This window comes from Daucus carota, chromosome 1, assembly GCF_001625215.2.
Source record: "Daucus carota subsp. sativus chromosome 1, DH1 v3.0, whole genome shotgun sequence".
Classification (NCBI taxonomy): Eukaryota; Viridiplantae; Streptophyta; class Magnoliopsida; order Apiales; family Apiaceae; genus Daucus; species Daucus carota.
Window position 1 is genome coordinate 32,320,534 of NC_030381.2, and position 19,280 is coordinate 32,339,813.

General features: G+C 35.2%; 3 protein-coding genes across 3 annotated transcripts; all 3 read left to right on the top strand.

Annotated features, from left to right (window-relative positions):
• Window positions 1-104: 104 nt before the first annotated feature.
• On the top strand, window positions 105-3,481 carry LOC108193489 (uncharacterized). Its single transcript, XM_017360169.2, has 3 exons — window positions 105-1,450; window positions 1,817-1,984; window positions 2,229-3,481. Exons 1-3 carry the CDS (start codon window positions 317-319, stop codon window positions 3,018-3,020), a joined length of 2,094 nt encoding a protein of 697 aa, XP_017215658.1. The 5' UTR covers window positions 105-316; the 3' UTR covers window positions 3,021-3,481.
• Window positions 3,482-4,289: 808 nt separating this feature from the next.
• Window positions 4,290-7,035, top strand: LOC108205143 (G-type lectin S-receptor-like serine/threonine-protein kinase At2g19130). The gene has a single exon (XM_017374953.2). It carries the CDS (start codon window positions 4,299-4,301, stop codon window positions 6,738-6,740), a length of 2,442 nt encoding a protein of 813 aa, XP_017230442.1. The 5' UTR covers window positions 4,290-4,298; the 3' UTR covers window positions 6,741-7,035.
• A 2,145-nt stretch (window positions 7,036-9,180) lies between these two features.
• On the top strand, window positions 9,181-12,515 carry LOC108205144 (uncharacterized). The gene is made up of 3 exons (XM_017374954.2): window positions 9,181-10,433; window positions 10,821-10,988; window positions 11,252-12,515. Exons 1-3 carry the CDS (start codon window positions 9,291-9,293, stop codon window positions 12,032-12,034), a joined length of 2,094 nt encoding a protein of 697 aa, XP_017230443.1. The 5' UTR covers window positions 9,181-9,290; the 3' UTR covers window positions 12,035-12,515.
• The last annotated feature ends 6,765 nt before the right edge of the window (window positions 12,516-19,280 follow it).

The following is a 19,280-nucleotide window of genomic DNA, read 5'->3' on the forward strand; positions in this document are numbered from 1 at the left end:
AAAAATTATATCTACAAATTTTCCGTCTGTACTAAAATTTAAATTTAACAAATGTCAAAAGTTAAAATTCTAACACAAATTTTACGCAAAATTTTCTGTGTCGTGGTACCAAACCAAACTGACACGTCCAGGTTCAACAGAGACAATTGCGGCATTTTCATCAAATCCAGTTCCCCCGCTATACATCGTGGTTTTAGCAAATTGACACATTAAAGCCAAGAGATACATTTCCGGCATTTTCATCCAACCCACTTCCCCAAATATACATTTCTATCAAATTAGGTTTACAACTGCAAAAAAAAAAATTCCAATAGCCATGTCAATTGATGTACAATCGAAGAAGAAACTGAAATTCACCGACGAAGACAGAATCAGCGCATTACCCGATGATCTAATTCATCAAATTCTCAAGTCTGTGGATACCAAAGAAGCAGTTCAAACCAGCATTCTCTCGAAACGATGGAAGTTTGTATGGACTACTCTCCCTTTCCTCAAATTCAAATGGGCTCACCCACGTTTCCAAGATACCAGTGTTAATAAAAGCAATGCTAAATTTACCCGTCATGTTTTGAATTATCGAAACCATAATTCTTCGATTTCGTGTTTGGAGCTTAAGTACCTCACTCCTGGTTTATTGGATAGGTTTATTAAGTATGCTATTGCTCATCATGTTGAGTGTCTTGATGTTCATTTACGACACAAGCATAAGCCGTATATGTTAGGGAGTTTCAGCTCTGGTTCGATTAAGAAACTTAAAGTGAGGATGAGTTTTGAGGATATTGTGCCTGAATCTGATTGTTGGGATTTGCCTGCGTTAACGAGTTTACATTTGTGTCGGCTTTTTCTGTTTTTTGAAAATCAGAATTTGCCGGAGAGATGTATAACTTGTTTGCCCGCGTTGAGAGATTTGTGTCTTGAAGATTGGGACTTGAGGGAATCGTCTTTATCTTTCAATTGGCCGGGTTTGACGAGTTTCTGTCTGATTAAGTGCATATTGCCTACAAAAGTTTGGAATTTTCCGGGTTTGAAGAGTTTAGAGCTTCTCGATGTGACGTTTCCGAAAAATATGAGGGAGATATTCACTGCACTTGTCAGTCTAAAAGATCTCATATTATCTTTTGATGAGGTTTCCCAGACAAAATATTTCTTACATTGTCCTGAATTGGTGAACCTGGAGATCAGAACCCGGTACATAAGCCCATTCTTTGAGATTGTTAAAAGAAACTTTGTGGTTTCTGCACCAAAACTCAAAAATTTCACTTCTGTCGGTATCTTCACGGTCAAATTTGATGTTCCTGAGTTGGACAATGTTTATATGAAATTGCGTGGTTGGATTGATGATCAGAGTTTTTCTCCAAACCAGTTAAAGGAGTATTATCGACCGTTTAGACAAATGCTACTGGGGCTTGGTGGTGCCAAAATCCTTCATTTCGAGTTGGAGACAATAAAGGTAGCTTTTTGTTTATATTTCTCACGATAATATTTGATTCCATGATATATGTCTATGGTTTTATAATTACATCTTTAGAATATTTATTGTAAACATTTAATGTAAAGAGGTGAACATGTTTTCTTTTTTATATTTGTCTAGTGGATAGTGTTTATCGTTTTCTTAGTCAGACTTGTATTGATTATCTCATGCTTTTTGTAGTTTATGGTGTATTTTTTTTCCCTTCAAAATTAATACTTCTGGAAGGAAAACGCATAAATTAATCTTCCTTAATTTTTTAAATTGGTGATTTTGAAATGCAGAACTCAAGCGCAACTCATTTCACTGATGTTTTATCTAATTAAATCTTGTTATATAATTTCTCAGGCACTTTCATCAATCTCTGACTTTCTTGGAAGATCTCCCCCTCCATTCTGTAACTTGAAGTATGTCAAACTACCACATGGATCTGAAGAAGCAATCATTTCTAACAATTTAAGAAGCTACTTACTTGGTGCCTCTCCAACAGCCTCCATTGTCACAACATTTTCACAGGTATCTAAAGCATCAATCATTCTTCTCAGTGGACCGTGTATTTCTTGTCATATTTCTCGTAGGTAGAGACAGTGCCTGAAGCATTAATTAGTCATACTAATTACTAAGTATATATCCTCGACATTACAGTCTTCTGGTGGGGGGAATAAATGCCTTTAGTGGTCAATCTACTGGGGTTGAATCAACGTTTAGCTCAAAATTGTTACATAATTTATATATTAAAGGATTATGCTTTTGTTTTCAGAGCAACATGAAAAATTCTCATACAACAACAGCTTCTGTGACATCTCAAAATGTGGCTCTACAAAAGCCTTTGGTTTCTTCAACAAAGGTTCTGGTTGATTCTGGAAATGTACCTAAAACTGTGTGCATTAATACTGTGGACGTAGGGGTTCAAGCAGAGCATGTGGTGCGGAATTCTGTACAACATACCTACAGTGACAGGGTTAGACATGTTGGTTCCCCTGTTGACGGGACCGACAATGATCATGCGAGATCTTCTTCAGGCAATCCGGATATTAGATTATGGAGGGGTTATGATGTTAACTCAAAATTTGTATGTATACTCAATGCCATAATGGATAAGTACCCAGAAACATTTGAGCACTTCGCGACCAGAAATAGAAATTTCAGTGAAATGAAGCTAAATATGTTGTGCACCTCAGTACATGACTTTGTCAAAATGCCTGTGCTCATAGTTGATGCTGAAATACTTGCTGGGTACTGGGATGTATTTGCTGACTTGCAGAAACTGGGATTTGATGTAAGTTGGCTGGTGAGTCGTCTGGTCATTGTTGAACAGCTATACACCGCGCACCCCCTACTTCTTAAGCTTCATGCAATTGACTGTGATATTGATGATGCCCAAAGGATGTTTCAAGATTTGCAGTTTAATATGAATGAAATCAGTAGTATATTGCAAAATCTGCAGACTCTTCGTAATAAGAAGTTGCAAGAGATTCGGAAAGTTGTTGGAACTACGGCTGCAAAACTTGCTGGTGGCTACATTGGAGATGATTTGTTGCCTGTCACCTAATTTACTTGGTGGTATCAGTATGTTTGTTTAGATGCCTCGGTAGTCTATTGTTTTTTGGCTTTTATTGTTGCTTAAAACTAAATTGCAAGATTTGTAGGGATGAATCCGAAACTTGCAAGATCCTCAGCCTCTTCATGAGAGATGCAACAGATTGAAAAAGCTTTTAAAAGTATGGGTTCGAATTGTTTTAGGCTACATTGAAGATGATCCATCGCCTGGTCCCTAATTTCCTCAGAGTTAGTCGTATGCTTGAGTATTGTTTGGCTGCCTTGTATCTTGAATATTATCTGCTCTCATGAGTATAGTAAGTAGATTTCTGGTGCCTTGTATCTTGTATTGACTTTGGATTAAACTGTTAGTAGTCTTTTCCTTCCTGCTGATTCTTCATGCGAAAGTGTTTTAATGGCTGCACTATGTCTTGCAAGTTATTGCGCATTTTACGTATGAATTCTTCTTTATCATCTCCTTGACACTTCCGGCAATTCCCGAGCTCACATACTGTATTCTCAGTTTTGTAACTTAACACTTTACTCATTGATTTTGAAAAACAGAATACTTTTAAGAAATTCCGAACGGAGAAGTTCACAGAACTAGCTTAATCCGTTGATATTTTATTAATGAAAAATATCAGAACACCCGAATTCATTCAAATATCAAGTGTCATTGTTTAATTGATTACAATTCTATTAAATATAATAGGATTCCTCGGATGCACATAAATCATCGAATAAAAACTTTAAAAAATTTGGGTACGCAGCAGTACTCAAATGCCAGGTCTCGCAAAATGTGTTTTCAGTTTTCTTTTTCCAAATCTAGTTGGCGATTTATGATTGGTTTCACTCACATTAATAATAATAAGATCCTCTGTGTGCACATAAATCACCGAATTAAAACTAGTCATGAGTCTATCATGTCATTCGGATAAAAAAAGTTTGAGATAAATAGCATTACTCATACATACAAATTATCAAATTAAAATTAGTTATCATCTATCACGTCATGAGCATTTTCCTAATTCCTGGCCGGGGGTTTCAAACCGTTTTACACGCAAAAATATTAAATGCAGGGTTGGAATTTTCGCAAAATATATATGGGTTGTATTCTGATATGAAGAACGTGTACCAATGGTATCCGCCGACAGGGTCATTTGTATGGTCCAGTGTTCATATTTTTCCAACAGGCTCCCTTTCCAATAGGCTACTTGTAATCACCACTGCTTTTTTCCTACTATAAAACAAGAAGTTAAGGACTTATTCCCCAGTAGAAAGAGCAAGTTTCATGTACTGGCTAATAGCTATGGATGCTAAACAAAATCTTTTCTTTGTGCCAATATTGCTTCTCTTATGTTTCTCTACAACTTTTCATTTCTCTTCTGGAGCCGATAGCATCTCAACCTATGGCTCTCTCTCGGGCGACAAAACCATCATCTCTTCGGGAGGAAACTTTCAACTTGGTTTCTTTAAGCCTAGCAACTTTTCTAAGTACTACATTGGCATATGGTTCAAAAAAGTTTCTGCTCAGACTGTAGTGTGGGTAGCAAACCGAGAGAGGCCCGTCACTGATAAGTATTCTTCAGAGCTAAAAGTTGTTGATGGTAACTTGGTGCTGTATGAGAAGGGTATCGAAATTTGGTCCACAGATACAAAATTGAAGTCCTCCAGTGTAGTAGCAGTACTACTTGATGAAGGAAATTTAGTTCTGAGAAACGGATCATCAAATACAACAGTTTGGCAAAGCTGGGATTATCCATCGGATACATGGTTGCCTGGTGCTAACCTTGGTTATGACAAGCGTGCAAACAGGACGCAGGTTCTTACATCATGGAAGAACTCTGAAGACCCTGCTCATGGTTCGTACACTTATGAACTTGACCCGATTGGAAATCAATATTTGCTCAGGCGGAATAGGTCCCAGGAGATATGGAATAGCGGAGCTTGGGATGGGCAGATATTTACTAATGTCCCCGAAATGGCCATAAGGTTTTTGTTCAACTTTACCTACATATCCAATGCTACTGGGGATTATTTTATATATCTTCTGGTGAATAGTTCCTCATATATCACTAGATTTGTGATGGATTATAATGGGCAAATAAAGCAATTCTCATGGTTGGCTGATGAAGAGAAGTGGTCCTTAATTTGGGCTGAGCCGAAAACACAGTGCAAAGTTAATGCTTATTGTGGAGCTAATGGTGTCTGCAATGATATGTCCTCTCCTTTCTGTAACTGTTTGCCTGGATTCAAGAGCAGGTTTCAGAAAAGCTGGACTTCGGGAGATTATTCCGGTGGCTGTAAGAGAATTATGGAATTGGAGTGTGATAAAGCAAACACTACCCGCAGGAAAGCAGATATCTTTCAAAAATATACTTGCATGAAATGGCCTGATAATCGTCAAGCTATCTCAACTGAGAATGCGGCTGGCTGCAAATCCAACTGTTTAAGCAATATTTCTTGCACAGCATATGCTTATTATGAGAATTCCTGTTCCACTTGGGATGGGGACCTCTTTAATATGCAGCAGCTATCTGTAAATGACACCAATTGCAGAGTCATCTTTATTAGACTTCATTCATCTGACTCTTCAAACAATAATGAGGGGATTATTTCTGGTATTGTTGGAGGGTCAATTGCAATTGTACTCGTCTTTTCAGGCCTTCTATTGATTGTAATCAGACGACATAAATCAAGGAAAGCTACTAAGATTGAAAGAGGTGCAGAAGGTACAATGGTGGCATTTGGTTACAAGGATTTGCAAACTGCGACCAAGAATTTCTCTGAAATGTTGGGGAAGGGAGGCTTTGGATCAGTTTATAAGGGAACATTGCCCGATTCAACAGTCATAGCAGTGAAGAAGCTGGAAGGCGTCAGCCAAGGGGAGAAACAATTCCGCAATGAAATCAGCACAATTGGTAACATTCAACATGTAAATCTGGTGCATCTTCGTGGTTTCTGTTCTGAAGGTAACAAGAAGTTGTTAGTGTACGAGTATGCATCCAATGGATCATTAGATTCTCATCTTTTCAACCCCAAAAAGGATGAGAGTCTATTACCCTGGACAACAAGGTATGAAATTGCATTAGGGACAGCCAGAGGACTGGTGTATCTGCACGAGAAATGCAGGGACTGTATCATACATTGTGATATAAAACCCGAAAACATTCTTCTGGATTCTTACATGTGTCCCAAAGTTGCAGATTTTGGGCTAGCAAAGTTGGTCGGTCGTAATTTTAGTAGGGTTTTGACAACAATGAGAGGAACTCGAGGCTACCTTGCTCCTGAATGGATATCTGGCGGAGCCATAACAGCAAAAGCAGATGTGTATAGCTTCGGAATGATGTTGTTTGAGTTTGTGTCAGGTAGGCGAAATTCTGAGCAAACTAGAGATGGGAAGGTTAACTTCTTTCCGGCAATTGCTGCAAATGTGATAATGGGCCGGGGCGACATCCTTACTATATTAGACCCCAATTTAAACCAGGTTGCTGATGTAGAAGAAGTAACCAACATATGTAGAGTAGCTTGTTGGTGCATACAAGAGAATGAACATGTTAGGCCAACAATGAGCCAGATAGTTCAAATTCTTGAAGGGTTTTTGGAAGTGGACATGCCTCCAGATTCACGAGGACTTCAAGTCTTTATTGACAATGAAGATGATATTGTTTTCTTCACTGATAAGTCCTCCTCCTCAAGTTTGCATATACAGAGCAATCCTACACGGGGTTGATCATTTGTTGAAGAGCATTACAACAAAAAGAGATAAGGTCCTAGTATAATGTGGTTCGGAGCGTTGTATTGTTACTAATTCCGTGGGCATACTTATATGTTTAAGTTTAAACCATTTGACAGAATGGAACTGCATTATATATGTGCGAGTCATGCTTATTACAACCCCGAAGTTTTGTGTTGCATGGCATCTGTGTCATAGTAGATATTAGCTGCAAAAATAAAAGGGTTTAAGTATTGAATTCTACAGTTGTTCATAAGAAAGAGAAATTCAAACAGGTGCTTTGAATCCCTTTTTGCATAATTCATGATGAGTAGGAACATTGGCAAACATAAGCTAATATCTCCTGGCCTTTAGCACAGTTCCATCAAATGACAGATTGCACTAGCAAACATTCATGCAGATACAAGACGCTGAATCAAAAATTAGATATCAGTAAATAATCATCTCCTTGTACATAAAAAACAAACTATCTTTGACGCGGTTCACCAGAGCAGAGTGCTTGCGCTACCATTGCCTACCCCCAGATGGAGTTGCCAGTGGCAATGTTTGCTAGATCAACTCGTCGTGCAAGAAATACAGACACTTGATGTCCAAGCTTGGTGTTTCTTCCTCAGAATCACACTGCAAGCTTGAGGGGGAGTAAAGTGAATGGCGTATGAGTAATTCAGCTGTGCTGTCAGGGTTAAGTCAGTCATTTCATAGCATAATTCTGTTAGGTACATTTCTGTGTGTAGTAGTGGCAATATAAAGCTCATAGCTTACATTTCAAGAAACACAACTGTGAGAAAGATTTGTAATCTTGTGTAGACATTTTACAGAGCTGAGAATGAATGTTACATTTTGATTGCTGTTAGTTTTCTATAATACTCAATTACAAATAAACTCATAAACAAGCTTAGTTTGTAATAAAATGCTTGCATAGAGATTCAGCAAACACAAACAGGTCACCAGATTAATATAACATTACCCATAAGTATATAAAAAAAAAAAAGTAATAAGTACAGTGAAGATGAACGAAGGGAATTTGCATTTACTAATGAAGCATGATGGTGAGGTTACGATAAGAAAAGAAATAAGGGAAGTGCATATATATTTAGCATTGTGTAAACAACATTTAGTCATTTAAGCTGCAAATTTACAAACATGCATCTCTAAATAATAAAAATTGCACTTAAAGTGTCATGCTGTCAATAAGGGTTTACTTGGCTCTCAAAGCATTTACTTGCTGATTTGAAAGAACTTGGATATAAGGGATATAAATTGAAAATTACAGAGCAGGGAGACGAGGGAGAGGTGAAATTGCAAAGTGTACCCAAGTGCACTTGAAAGAAGAAAACATGTGCATGTTTGGGTAACCCGACTTTCGGTTTTTTTCGAAAAGAAGCCGGCTTCTACTTTTCTTATCCGTTTGATCCGTTTGTGTAAATAGAAAAACTTATAAGAAACCGATAATGCTAGCTTTTATTCGAGGAGTTCTACTTTTTTCGTAACAGTTTAATCATTTATAACTCTTAATTTACTTTTCACTGATAAGTATACTTCTTTATTTTGAAAAAAAAATAATCTGCAAAGAGTGTAGTGGTAAAAAAATAATGTACAAAATATAAGGCCTCAAAACAGCACATAGGAGTCCGGATCCTCTGTCTCTTCTGTGTGTCTCCTTATATATCTCCTCTTTTCTATTGGTCAGTTTTATATATCTCTTCTTTTTTATTGGTCAATTCTTTACCTTGAGCACGTGATCTATAGTTTTTTTTTGTTTTTTTTGGATAGTTTTTCACTGTTAAACTTTTTTAAATCTATATAAGGTTCTTAGTATTATTAAAATATTTTTTTATATAATACATAATCAACTAAATTCTTTTATATGACATAAATATAATATTATAAAGTAATGTCTACTATTATATTTTCTATATTAAATAATTAATTAAATTTTCGAAAACATATTTTTAATATGATTAAATTAGAAAGCAAAAAAATATTTTATTTATGACTAAAATTATATCAAAATATTGAAATGTTTTCTTATATAATATTTAATCTATTAAAATTAAATTCTATATAATGAATTTTTTGATATATGAAGGAAATTCATTTATACATTTTTTAGAGAAACAACTAATATAATTTTTTTTGATAAAATTATTTTCAAATTTAATTTTTTTTGATAAAAAGTGTATATCATAGAGCTAATATTTTATGCAACAAAACAACATGACTGAGAATATAAAAATTGTTGTGTAAAAAGTAATGTAGAAGAGAGACAAGAGGATCACATGGGATGTAAATAAACTGACCAATAAAAAAGAAGAGATAGAGAATGAGACAGAGGATCCTTTTTGAGTTCAGTGACTCAACTGCAAATTGGTCAAGTGTTCGGTGATCTTTTTGCCTATTAATCCGAAAACAAAGGGTAAAAAACATTTTCTTGCAAAGTAGGGGCTAAAGCCATCTCCAACGGGAGAACCTGTTTTCGGTCCAAATTCAAATACCCAATTTTTATGAAATTAGGGTTCCAGAGAAGAAAGCAAAACATCCATCTGAATGGACACCCAATCGAAGAAGAAAGCGAAAGTCGCCGACGAAGACAGAATCAGCGCATTGCCCGATGAGCTACTCCATCAAATCCTCAAGTTCCTCGACACCAAATCAGCATTTCAAACAACCATTCTCTCCAAACGCTGGAAGCTTGTATGGACTACTCTCCCTTTCCTCAAATTCATCTGGGATTTCCCCGATAAACAAAACACAAGTAACAACAAATCCATCGCTAAATTCACCCATCACGTATTATATCATCGAAACCGCCATTCTTCAATTTCGCATTTGGAGCTTATGTTCCTCACTCCTGGCTTATTGGATAGGTTTATTAAGTATGCTATTTCTCATAATGTTGAGGTTCTTGATGTTCATTTTCGGTTCAAGCATAAGCCCTATAATTTGTCGAATTTCACCTCTAGTTCGATTAAGAAGCTTAAAGTGAGGATGAATTTTGAGAGGATTGTGTCGGAGTCTGATTGTTGGGATTTGCCTGCTTTAACGAGTCTACATTTGCGGGGGCTTTTTTGGGCTTATGAACCCGAGACTTTACCGGAGATTTGTATAACTTGCTTGCCTGCGTTGAGAAGTTTGTGTCTTGAAGATTGGGATTTCAAGGATCTGGTGAACGGAAGATCGTCTGTGTCTTTTGATTGGCCGGCTTTGACAAGTTTTAGTCTGATTAAGTGTAAGTTGCCTACAAAAGTTTGGAATATGCCGTATGTGAAGAGTTTAGAGCTTCACAAGGTGACGTTCCCGGAGAATATGAATGACATCTTCGCTGCACTTGTCAGTCTACAAAGTCTCATATTATCTTTTAAAGAGGTTTCGCATAATGGTCTTTTCCTTACTTGTCCTGAATTGGTGAACCTGGAGATCAGAACCTGCTGTGGTGACAAGTTTTATAAAAATCTCGAAAGAAACATTGTGGTTTTGGCTCCAAAACTTAGATATTTTACTTCTGTTGGTATCTTTACTGTCAAATTTGAAGTTCCTGAGTTGGGCTATGTTAATATCAAATTGCGGGGCTGGATTGATGATCAGGAGTTCTCTCCAAACAAGTTAAGGCAATATCATCGAGAGTTTAAACAGATGCTGCCGGGGCTTGGTGGTGCCAAGATTCTTAATCTTGAGTTGGAGACTATGAAGGTAACTTTTAGTTATAATTTATTACTGTTATTAACGGCAGTATCCTTGTTTTTGCTATAATATGGAATAATATTTGATTTTATAACTTATGACCTTCATAGTTAATTTCATAGCATGCCTTCTAGATCTTTGGAAAAATTTTCTCTTCTATATTCTTCTGATGGACAATGGTTATCGTTTGTACATGTAGCCTTGTAGATTATCTCATAACTTATTAGCTTATCGATTGTTATTTTATCCTTTTAAAGTTAGATACTTCCGGAAGGAAAACAAATGATCTTTTTTGCTTTTTTATTTTTATATTGTTGCATTTTGAAATGCAGGTCTAAATTGCAATTCGTCACTCACGTTTTATATCTGGTTGTATCTTTTTATGTTATTCTGTAGGCACTTTTATCAATCTCTCCCTTTCTTGTAAGTTCTCCCTCTCCATTTTATAACTTGAAGTATGTGAAACTGCCACATGGATGTGAAGAAGCAAGTATTCCTAGCAATTTAAGAAGCTACTTACTTGGTGCCTCTCCAACAGCCACCATTGTCACAACATTTTCACAGGTATTTTATGAATCAATTATGTATCTCTTAGGTGGAAACATTGCATGAAACATTTATTAGTCATACTAATTACTAAATATATCTCCTACACATTATTGTCTTCCGGTTTGGGAACCAGGGCTTAGTCTACTAGTGTTGAACTGATGTTTAGTCTTCTTGTTTCAAAATTTATATATTATATGAATATGCTTTTGTGTTTGATCTCAGTGAGTTATATATATCAACAAATTTTTCCTTCCTTTTTTTTATTTTTCCTTTTTCAGAACATGAATTCTCCTACAACTTCTGTGACATCTCAAAATGTGGTGCCACAAAAGCCTTTGGTTTCTTCAACCAAGGTGCTTGTTAATTCTGGATATGAATCTGTGCCCATTGATACTGTGGACATGGGGGTGCAAGTAGAGCATGTGGTGCAGAATTTTGTAGAATATGCTTCCAGTGACAGGGTTAGACATGTAGGTTCCTCAGTTGAAGGGACCGACAATGGCCATGTGAGCTCTTCTTCGGGAAATATCGATTCTGGGTTATGGAGGGGTTATGCTGTTAACTCTGAATTTGTAATCCTACTCAATGCCATAATGGATAAGTATCCAGAAACCTTTGAGCACTTTACTACCAAAAACAAGAAATTCGGTACAATGAAGCTCAATATGTTCTGCACCTCAATAAATGACTTTGCCAAAATCTCTATGATCAAGGTTAATACTCAAATGATTACAGAGTACAGGGATGTATTTGCTGACTTAGAGAAATTGGGATTCAATGTAAGTTGGCTTTTGAGTCGTCTGAACTTTATTGAACAGCTTCGGATTTCACAGCCCCTACTTCCTGAGCTTCATGCAATTGATGGTGATATTAATGATGCCAATAGTAAATTACAAGATTTGCAGATTGATATGGATAAAATGAAAACTAAATTGCAAAATCTAAAGACTCTTCGTGAAAAGAAGATGCAAGATATTCAGGAACTTTTCGGAACTATGGGTAGAAACCTTGCTGTTGGCTACGTTGGAGATGATCTGTTGCCTGGTTCCTTATTTACTTGAAGTTAGTTGTTTGTTTGAATTGTTTGGATGCCTCAGTATATCATCTGCTGTCTGCTCCCGCACTTTTACTTTTTGGCCGTCATGCTTATTGAGTTGGTATTGAATCATTTGATACTAAACTATAAGATTTTCATGGATGAGTCCAACTTAAAATGCAATATCTAGATACTGATGACAAGATGCAAGAGATTGAGAAAACTTCTAGAACTGTGGGTACAAATCTTGACGTTGACTACAATGAAGATGATCTGTTGTCTGGTGCCTAATTTACTTGGAGTCAGTTGTATGATTGAGAATTTCATGGATGCCATGGTCTAGTACTATTTTGGTTTCTTGCTTATTGACTTTGTTTTGAACTGTTAGCAAAGTTTGCTTTTCTACTGTTTAATGGAAGTGCTTGTATGCTTGTACTATGTCTTGCAAAATTCTGTTTCACTTAACCTAATCATATTCGTAGCATGTTATCATGAGTTCTGAATGCTGTCTTTTTTTTTTTTATTATCATTTTCTAGACTCTGCAATTTCCAACCTGACATGTTTTGTTCTCTATTTTGTAACTTGAAGTACGTGAAGCTACAACAGGGTACAAAGAATCATGAATATTTTGCACTCTTATGGCTTGGTTCCTTTTCTTCTATTTAGTTTTTGTTTTATTTGGTGGTGAAATGTGAGGATCAAGTGGTGGATGTCTGTCTCTGCAGATCTGTTGATTTAGTTGATCTTACAAAACTCCCCTGAAGTGAAGTTGTTATATGAACATTGCTGCTAGCTTAAGCAATGAGAGGGTTTTAAGTACTAACTGAAGGTATCTAATTTGTTGTGCTAATATAGGTTTGGTTGATTGATGCAAAGAGTTTTCCTATGCATCAATACTAGAGCCCCTGACAAGAAAAAAGATAAAAAAATATAGAGCCTATTTGTGTGGGTTAAGAAAAATTTTAGCTAAAATATTTGTGGCACATGTGTGACATAAGTTGTAGAAAATGCGTAAATTTGAGCAGGTCAATCACAATCTTTTTAGCCAAGAATTTAGTCGTATTTCATTAACTGTATTTACTGAATCAGAGTCCTCTTCAGGTATATATTTACATAATCATAAATTATGATTATGTAAATGAGCCGAGCCGAGCCGAGCCGAGTTCTAGAGTGCTCGCGTATCGTTTGTTAAAAAATTAGCGAACTCGAGCTCGAGCTCGAACTCGAGCTCGAGCTCGAACTCGAACTTGGATCGATCCAAAAATATTGTTTGAAGATCGACTCATTAAAGAATAACTCTGTTCACAAACGGCTCACGAACCGCTCACAAACATGTCTCACGAGCGTTTGCTCACGAACCGCTCATTAACTTACGCTCACGAACATGTCTCTCGAACTTTTGCTCACCAATCGCTCATTAATTTTGTTCACAAGCTTGTTTAATAAACTTTGCTAACGAGCTAGCTTAAGCTCATAAATTTATTTACGAGCTTGTTTGTTATTTAATTTAATTAAAAAAATACATTAAAATTCTAACAATATATTAATTTATACTCTAAGGAATCATAAATTTATAATAAATCATCCATTAATAAAACTTCCACATCTTTCATCCAGAATAAACAATAAAAACAAAGTTCGACATTAATAAACAAAGTTCATGAACTACGCTCACGAGTCAAGTTCACGAACTCATAATTCGGACTTGTTCGCGAACTATCGATTCGAATTCTACTGCGCTCAAGTTCAGCTCGTTTATAAAACGAACCTTAAAATTGTGCTCAAGATCGACTCGTTTATGAATCGAACCGAGCTCGAACCGAGTTTTTTCCGAACCGAACACCGAGCGGTTATCAAGCGTATCAACTCATTTACAGTCCTAATCATAATCGTAACTTATTTATTTTAGGTAGAGAAAATGCCCCAAAAATCACTTTTTTAGATAAACGAGTCTTAATGTCATTTTTTGGAAAAATGGCCCAAACTGTCGCTTCAAAACACGATTTGAAGTCACGTTTTCAGCCGAGAACATGATTTCAAGTTGCGTTTTCAGCTGATACCACAACTTCAAATTACGTTTTTGTAAACACAACAGAAAGTTTGCATTTTGAAATGATAGTTTGGGCCATTTTTTGAGAAAGTGACAATAGAAATATTTTACTATTAAATAGTGACATTTGGGACCAACACTCTGTCCAGTATATATTATCTCTCTTATTTATATTTTTAGATAATTATTTTAGTGAGCCGTATACTCAACCATTTTAGATCATATTCAACATCGTTGATTAGATAATAAAAATTTGCTAAAGACTAAAAATGATAAAGTTTGTGTTAAAATAATTATGCACTCTAATAAACATTGCTATAATTTCAATCAACTTCCTTATACTATCTCCAACTATATTTGATAAAATGATGAGCTAAAATGATATAAAATATTGATTATGTGAAATTTGTTAAACGCGCAAGGCTTTGTGTTTTGATTGAATTGACTATATTTTAAGAATAATATGTTAATTTTATTACAAGTTGTTATAAAAGTAATATATTATTTTATTATGATAAAAAATGATGTGAAGTTTCTCAAGATATATAGTTCAACAAATAGAAAATATTATTTTAATACGATAATAGATGGTGTCTCATTTTATTATTCATCTTTTCCTGGCCTTACTAGATTATTCAATTTTAATCCAGGACATTCGCCAAACACATAAAGTCTATAATATTCAACCATATCATCCCTACTTGCATCTGTATATATTTTGAATCCAACTTTGCCCAAGATCATCAGGTGAAAATGTTGTTATCATGGAACTCTTCATACGCCTCCAATTATAGATAACATTTTTCCCTTTTCTTTTATGATTATGTTGACGGAAATTCTACCAAGATAATGCAAGACCATAGGATCTTATTTGTTTGCGAGTTTTCAATGATCTCCATCCGTGAAATATCTTCCAGCCTTTTCAATTCATTTGATATAATTTTCTTTATAAATGTATCCACAAAAGACTAAAAGATACAATTTTATTTTTGGTCATTCCCCTTACATAAAGTGATTACTAGCTTCTCTTTATATATATATGTGTTATCGCATACAAGAACCCAACTTTTGTAAGGATGATCGAAACTAACAGACAAAATCCTTCAGCTTTATTTTTGTCCGCCGTAGTCTTTTTGCCATCGATATATCATTGAAATATTATTTTTCAATTCATAAATATTGGTAACAATTTTTATATTGACTATTCACTCCATTAGCCAAGCAAAACCCTATCTCTGATGGTACTCAAAATGAAAGCAAGGATCATTCTTAAGAAAACTCATACATTTGTCACCACAAATTCAAACAAGATAAATTTCTAATCTACCTGAAAAAATGAGAAACTTATATTGCACCAGATAATAGCTAGGGATGGTGACAAATTGACTGCCTTGTCGAGCTCCTTTCAATGTTTTCGTAGTCAGCATTGCTTGATGTTTAACTTATATTATTTATGTTAGAATTCAAACCCGGCTCAAAGCCAAGCAGTAGAGACAAACATTCTCAAATACAGGACATTGGGATTGAAACAGAAAATGGAAGCTGGGGTTGATAAAATACATTGCAGTCAAGTGTAGAAAATAAAAGAGCAGCAGCTTGGTCGATTAAACAGCTGGGAGTTTATAGATTTAATAGAAGCAGTAATATCAAGGCAAGAAAATATAGAGGGTCAATTGTGGTGTGCTGAAAATATAAATAAGCATCCTAATATAAGTTGTTGGTATAAAATCAGACGGTGGTGAAACAGGTGAAGTATAGCAGCTCCAGGAATCAAGGTTATGAGTAATGGTAGCTGTGCATGGGAGAAATAAAAGGTGGCTGTGCATGAGAACAGAAGAAAATATAGTAGTTTCTCATGGACCAGGGCTGTTTAACGAACCGAGCTGTTCGCGAACAAGCTCGAGCTCGGCTCGTTAAGAGCTCGTTCGGCTCGGCTCGTTAAGTTAACGAGCTCGAGCTCGAACACCAAAATTTGTTTGTTAAGAAAACGAGCTCGAGCCGAGCTTTTAGTATGTTCGGCTCGAGCTCGGCTCGAGCTCGGCTCGAACTCGTTCGGCTCGAGTTCGGCTCGTTAAAGCTCGAAAAAATGTAATATTTTCGGGGTTTTTTTTATAATTTATATATGTTATTAGATTCAGAATTCAACATAATATATATATATATATATATATATATATATATATATATATATATATATATATATATATATATATAGATTTTAGTGATGTAAACAAAATTTTAGGAAATAATAATTTTATTTGGTTTTTAACAGGCAAGTAGAAATTTGACTAGTACCGCTAACTAGTGTTTAATCCTAATTTAGTGTTTCAATATTTAAAAAAATATTTTTTACTGATCCAACCGTCTGGATGTTAACATATATACATTTTAGTGATATAAACAAAGTTTCAATAAAAATTGAAATTATTAGGTTAGCTATTTTAAGAGTCAACTAGCGGTTTGTCCTTATTTTTTTCTGGCTCGGCTCGACTCGACTCGACTCGGCTCGGCTCGTATTTGTTCGCGAACAAGCTCGTGTTCGGCTCGTTAGTTAACGAAACGAGCCGAGCTTGAACACAATTATTGTTCGATTAAAAAGCTTGGCTCGGCTCGGCTCGTCAGAGAAAAAATTAAAGCTCGGCTCGGTTCGGTCAAAACTCGGCTCGGCTCGGTTCGTGAACAGCCCTACTCATGGTAAAAAAAACAGGCTGCAGGTTGTAATAATATAACGATATAAATGTGAGTACGCAGTGATGTTAGAATGTAAACTTGAAGCCTATAAAAGGCTGTTTTTGTGCATGTAATAAATATATCGAGTAAACTTAGAGCTCAGAAGAGTAGACAGATAGAGAAATACAAGTTTGTAAAACACAGAAGTGAGGAAAAGAGCTGAAGCTCTTTGCAGGTTGTAGCCTTGAGAAAATCTGTAGCTTTGTGTTTTTAAAATACAATACAAGTTTTCTGTTTTACTTGTTATCAAATATTTTACTACATATTCTTGTGAAGCCTATACACGTTTCCAACAATTTATGTTTATCCGACTCATATTTTCCTCCCCCAAAAATTCTCAAAACCTAGGGTTTCATTTGCTTGTAAAATCAATCAACTTCTTTGTCTCGAATTAAAATGCTACGTACCTTTCTTGCATTCAAGCTGGTAAATATACATTAAGTTCTCTGAATAAATTTGTCACAGGTCTTATGTATATATTTATATAGCTAGGTCCTTTTAACTCTTATATATTTCACTGCACTAACTTAATCTTTATATTAAACATAATGAAATGGTACAAATATACCAATTTTTTCAATACTAACCTACAAATAATGAGCCCCCCTTGTTGTTCTGACTCCACATGATCTAAGTTAAATATGTAAAATAATTTAGATTTCGACGCGTATTTTCACCTTAGCCTAAAAACACACAAACACTCATCTTAGCCTAAAAAAATCATTACATATCACCAGATTATAGTAGAACATATTAATTTACATAACTCGAATAATTTACATAACTCAAACAAACTAAACAAATATCCAACATAAGCAAACAACCCCCTAAACAAGGACCCTTATATACCAGAGATACAAATCACAAACACACTAGCACAGTAGCACAATATTAACCCATATAGCCTTAAAAATCAGTAGCCCTCATATATATACAAGAACACCCAAATTAAAAATCTTCATATATACACAATAGCACAATATAAACCAAAAAAACAACCAAATATAGCATGTATACAGAAATTAAAACTTACCAACTCAAGAAATAAGCTCTAATCGACTGATTAAGCTCAAGCTTCGAGCACTTGGAATAGAGCAACTAGAAGCTCTTGGAGCTCGGGACTGAAGAAGCAGCTCTTGGAATCGAGGTTGTACAGCTCGGAATCGAGAAGTAGCACCTAAACTCGGACGGAGATGGTGAATCGAGGTCGTGCGATTTCTAGGGTTCTTGAGCAGAGAGGCTGGGTGTCGGGAGCTTTTTGTTTTAATCTGAGCGGGCTGGGTGTGTCTGAATGTTTTGTGTATGTGTGTTATGTTTTAAGTTTGTTTTAATTATTTTATGTTATGTTTTTTGATTTATATTTGTAATGTGTTGGGTAATTTTAATTTGTGTGTGTGGGAGTAGTTTTAATTAGTTTAATATTTTAATTTAGGGGAATAATTATAATTTTAAATATTTTAAAATTATAATATATATGATTTAATTTGTGTATTTTAATTATTTTTTATATTTTAAATTATATATATATATATATGATTTTGTATTTTAATGACTTTGATTATATAAATATTTATATGTATGTATTTGTGGATGAATGATTTTAGTTGAAAGTTTTATGTTATGAATATTGGAGGAAGATGAAATTTGTTTAAGTGAGGGAAGTTGAAATTTTACAAGGAAGGGAGATTTTTGATAAGGGAGGGAATGGGGGGTGAGAATGGTGGAATTTTTTTTTTTAAACACGCACCTTACACATCAGTTGCATTAATAACTGATGTCTAAAGTACTTTAACACATCATTTTAAACATCAGTGGTAATTCTAACTGATGTCTGAAGTGTGATGTCTATTCCACTTTTTCTAGTAGTGTTGGAGGGTTCCACTTGTGAAAGTATAATGACTTAGTTGAACTTATTAATTGTCAAATAGATAAATATAGAATTCTAGTAAATCTTTTATATTTCTCGGTCTTTAATTAATGAGACTTTTCATATGCTTTACACTCCTCTCTGTGAAAACAAGTCTGATAGGGCCCTTTTTTTTAGAGTACTCTCGAGAAAATATATAGGATAAATGAAGCTTAGTGACAAGACAAGATCTTTGAGCATCAGCATTCCAACCTACTGTGGTAGCTCCCCCATCTAACCCTCTGCTTACTGAATATAGTGATATAAGGAACTGTCTTATTAATATTGATGATGAGGAAGTAAAGAAACCGACAATCCTTGGTTGAAAGTTTTATTAGCAAGGCCGGTTGGGGGTCCAAATCCTCACCCTGATGGTGTGTGATTGGACCATGTACGAGGATCACCACTAAGCATCTATAGTAAAGTGGTTAAAGTGCCTAACTAATCTATGGTGCATTATTCGATCATCTCTTAAAAACACGACATTTGTATTGTTCTCCCACAGCCACTATAAGAAACACCGGATAAATTTATCAGATTCTTTTTGACCATCTAAATTTGACCGTCGACAGTCAAATTTAAGG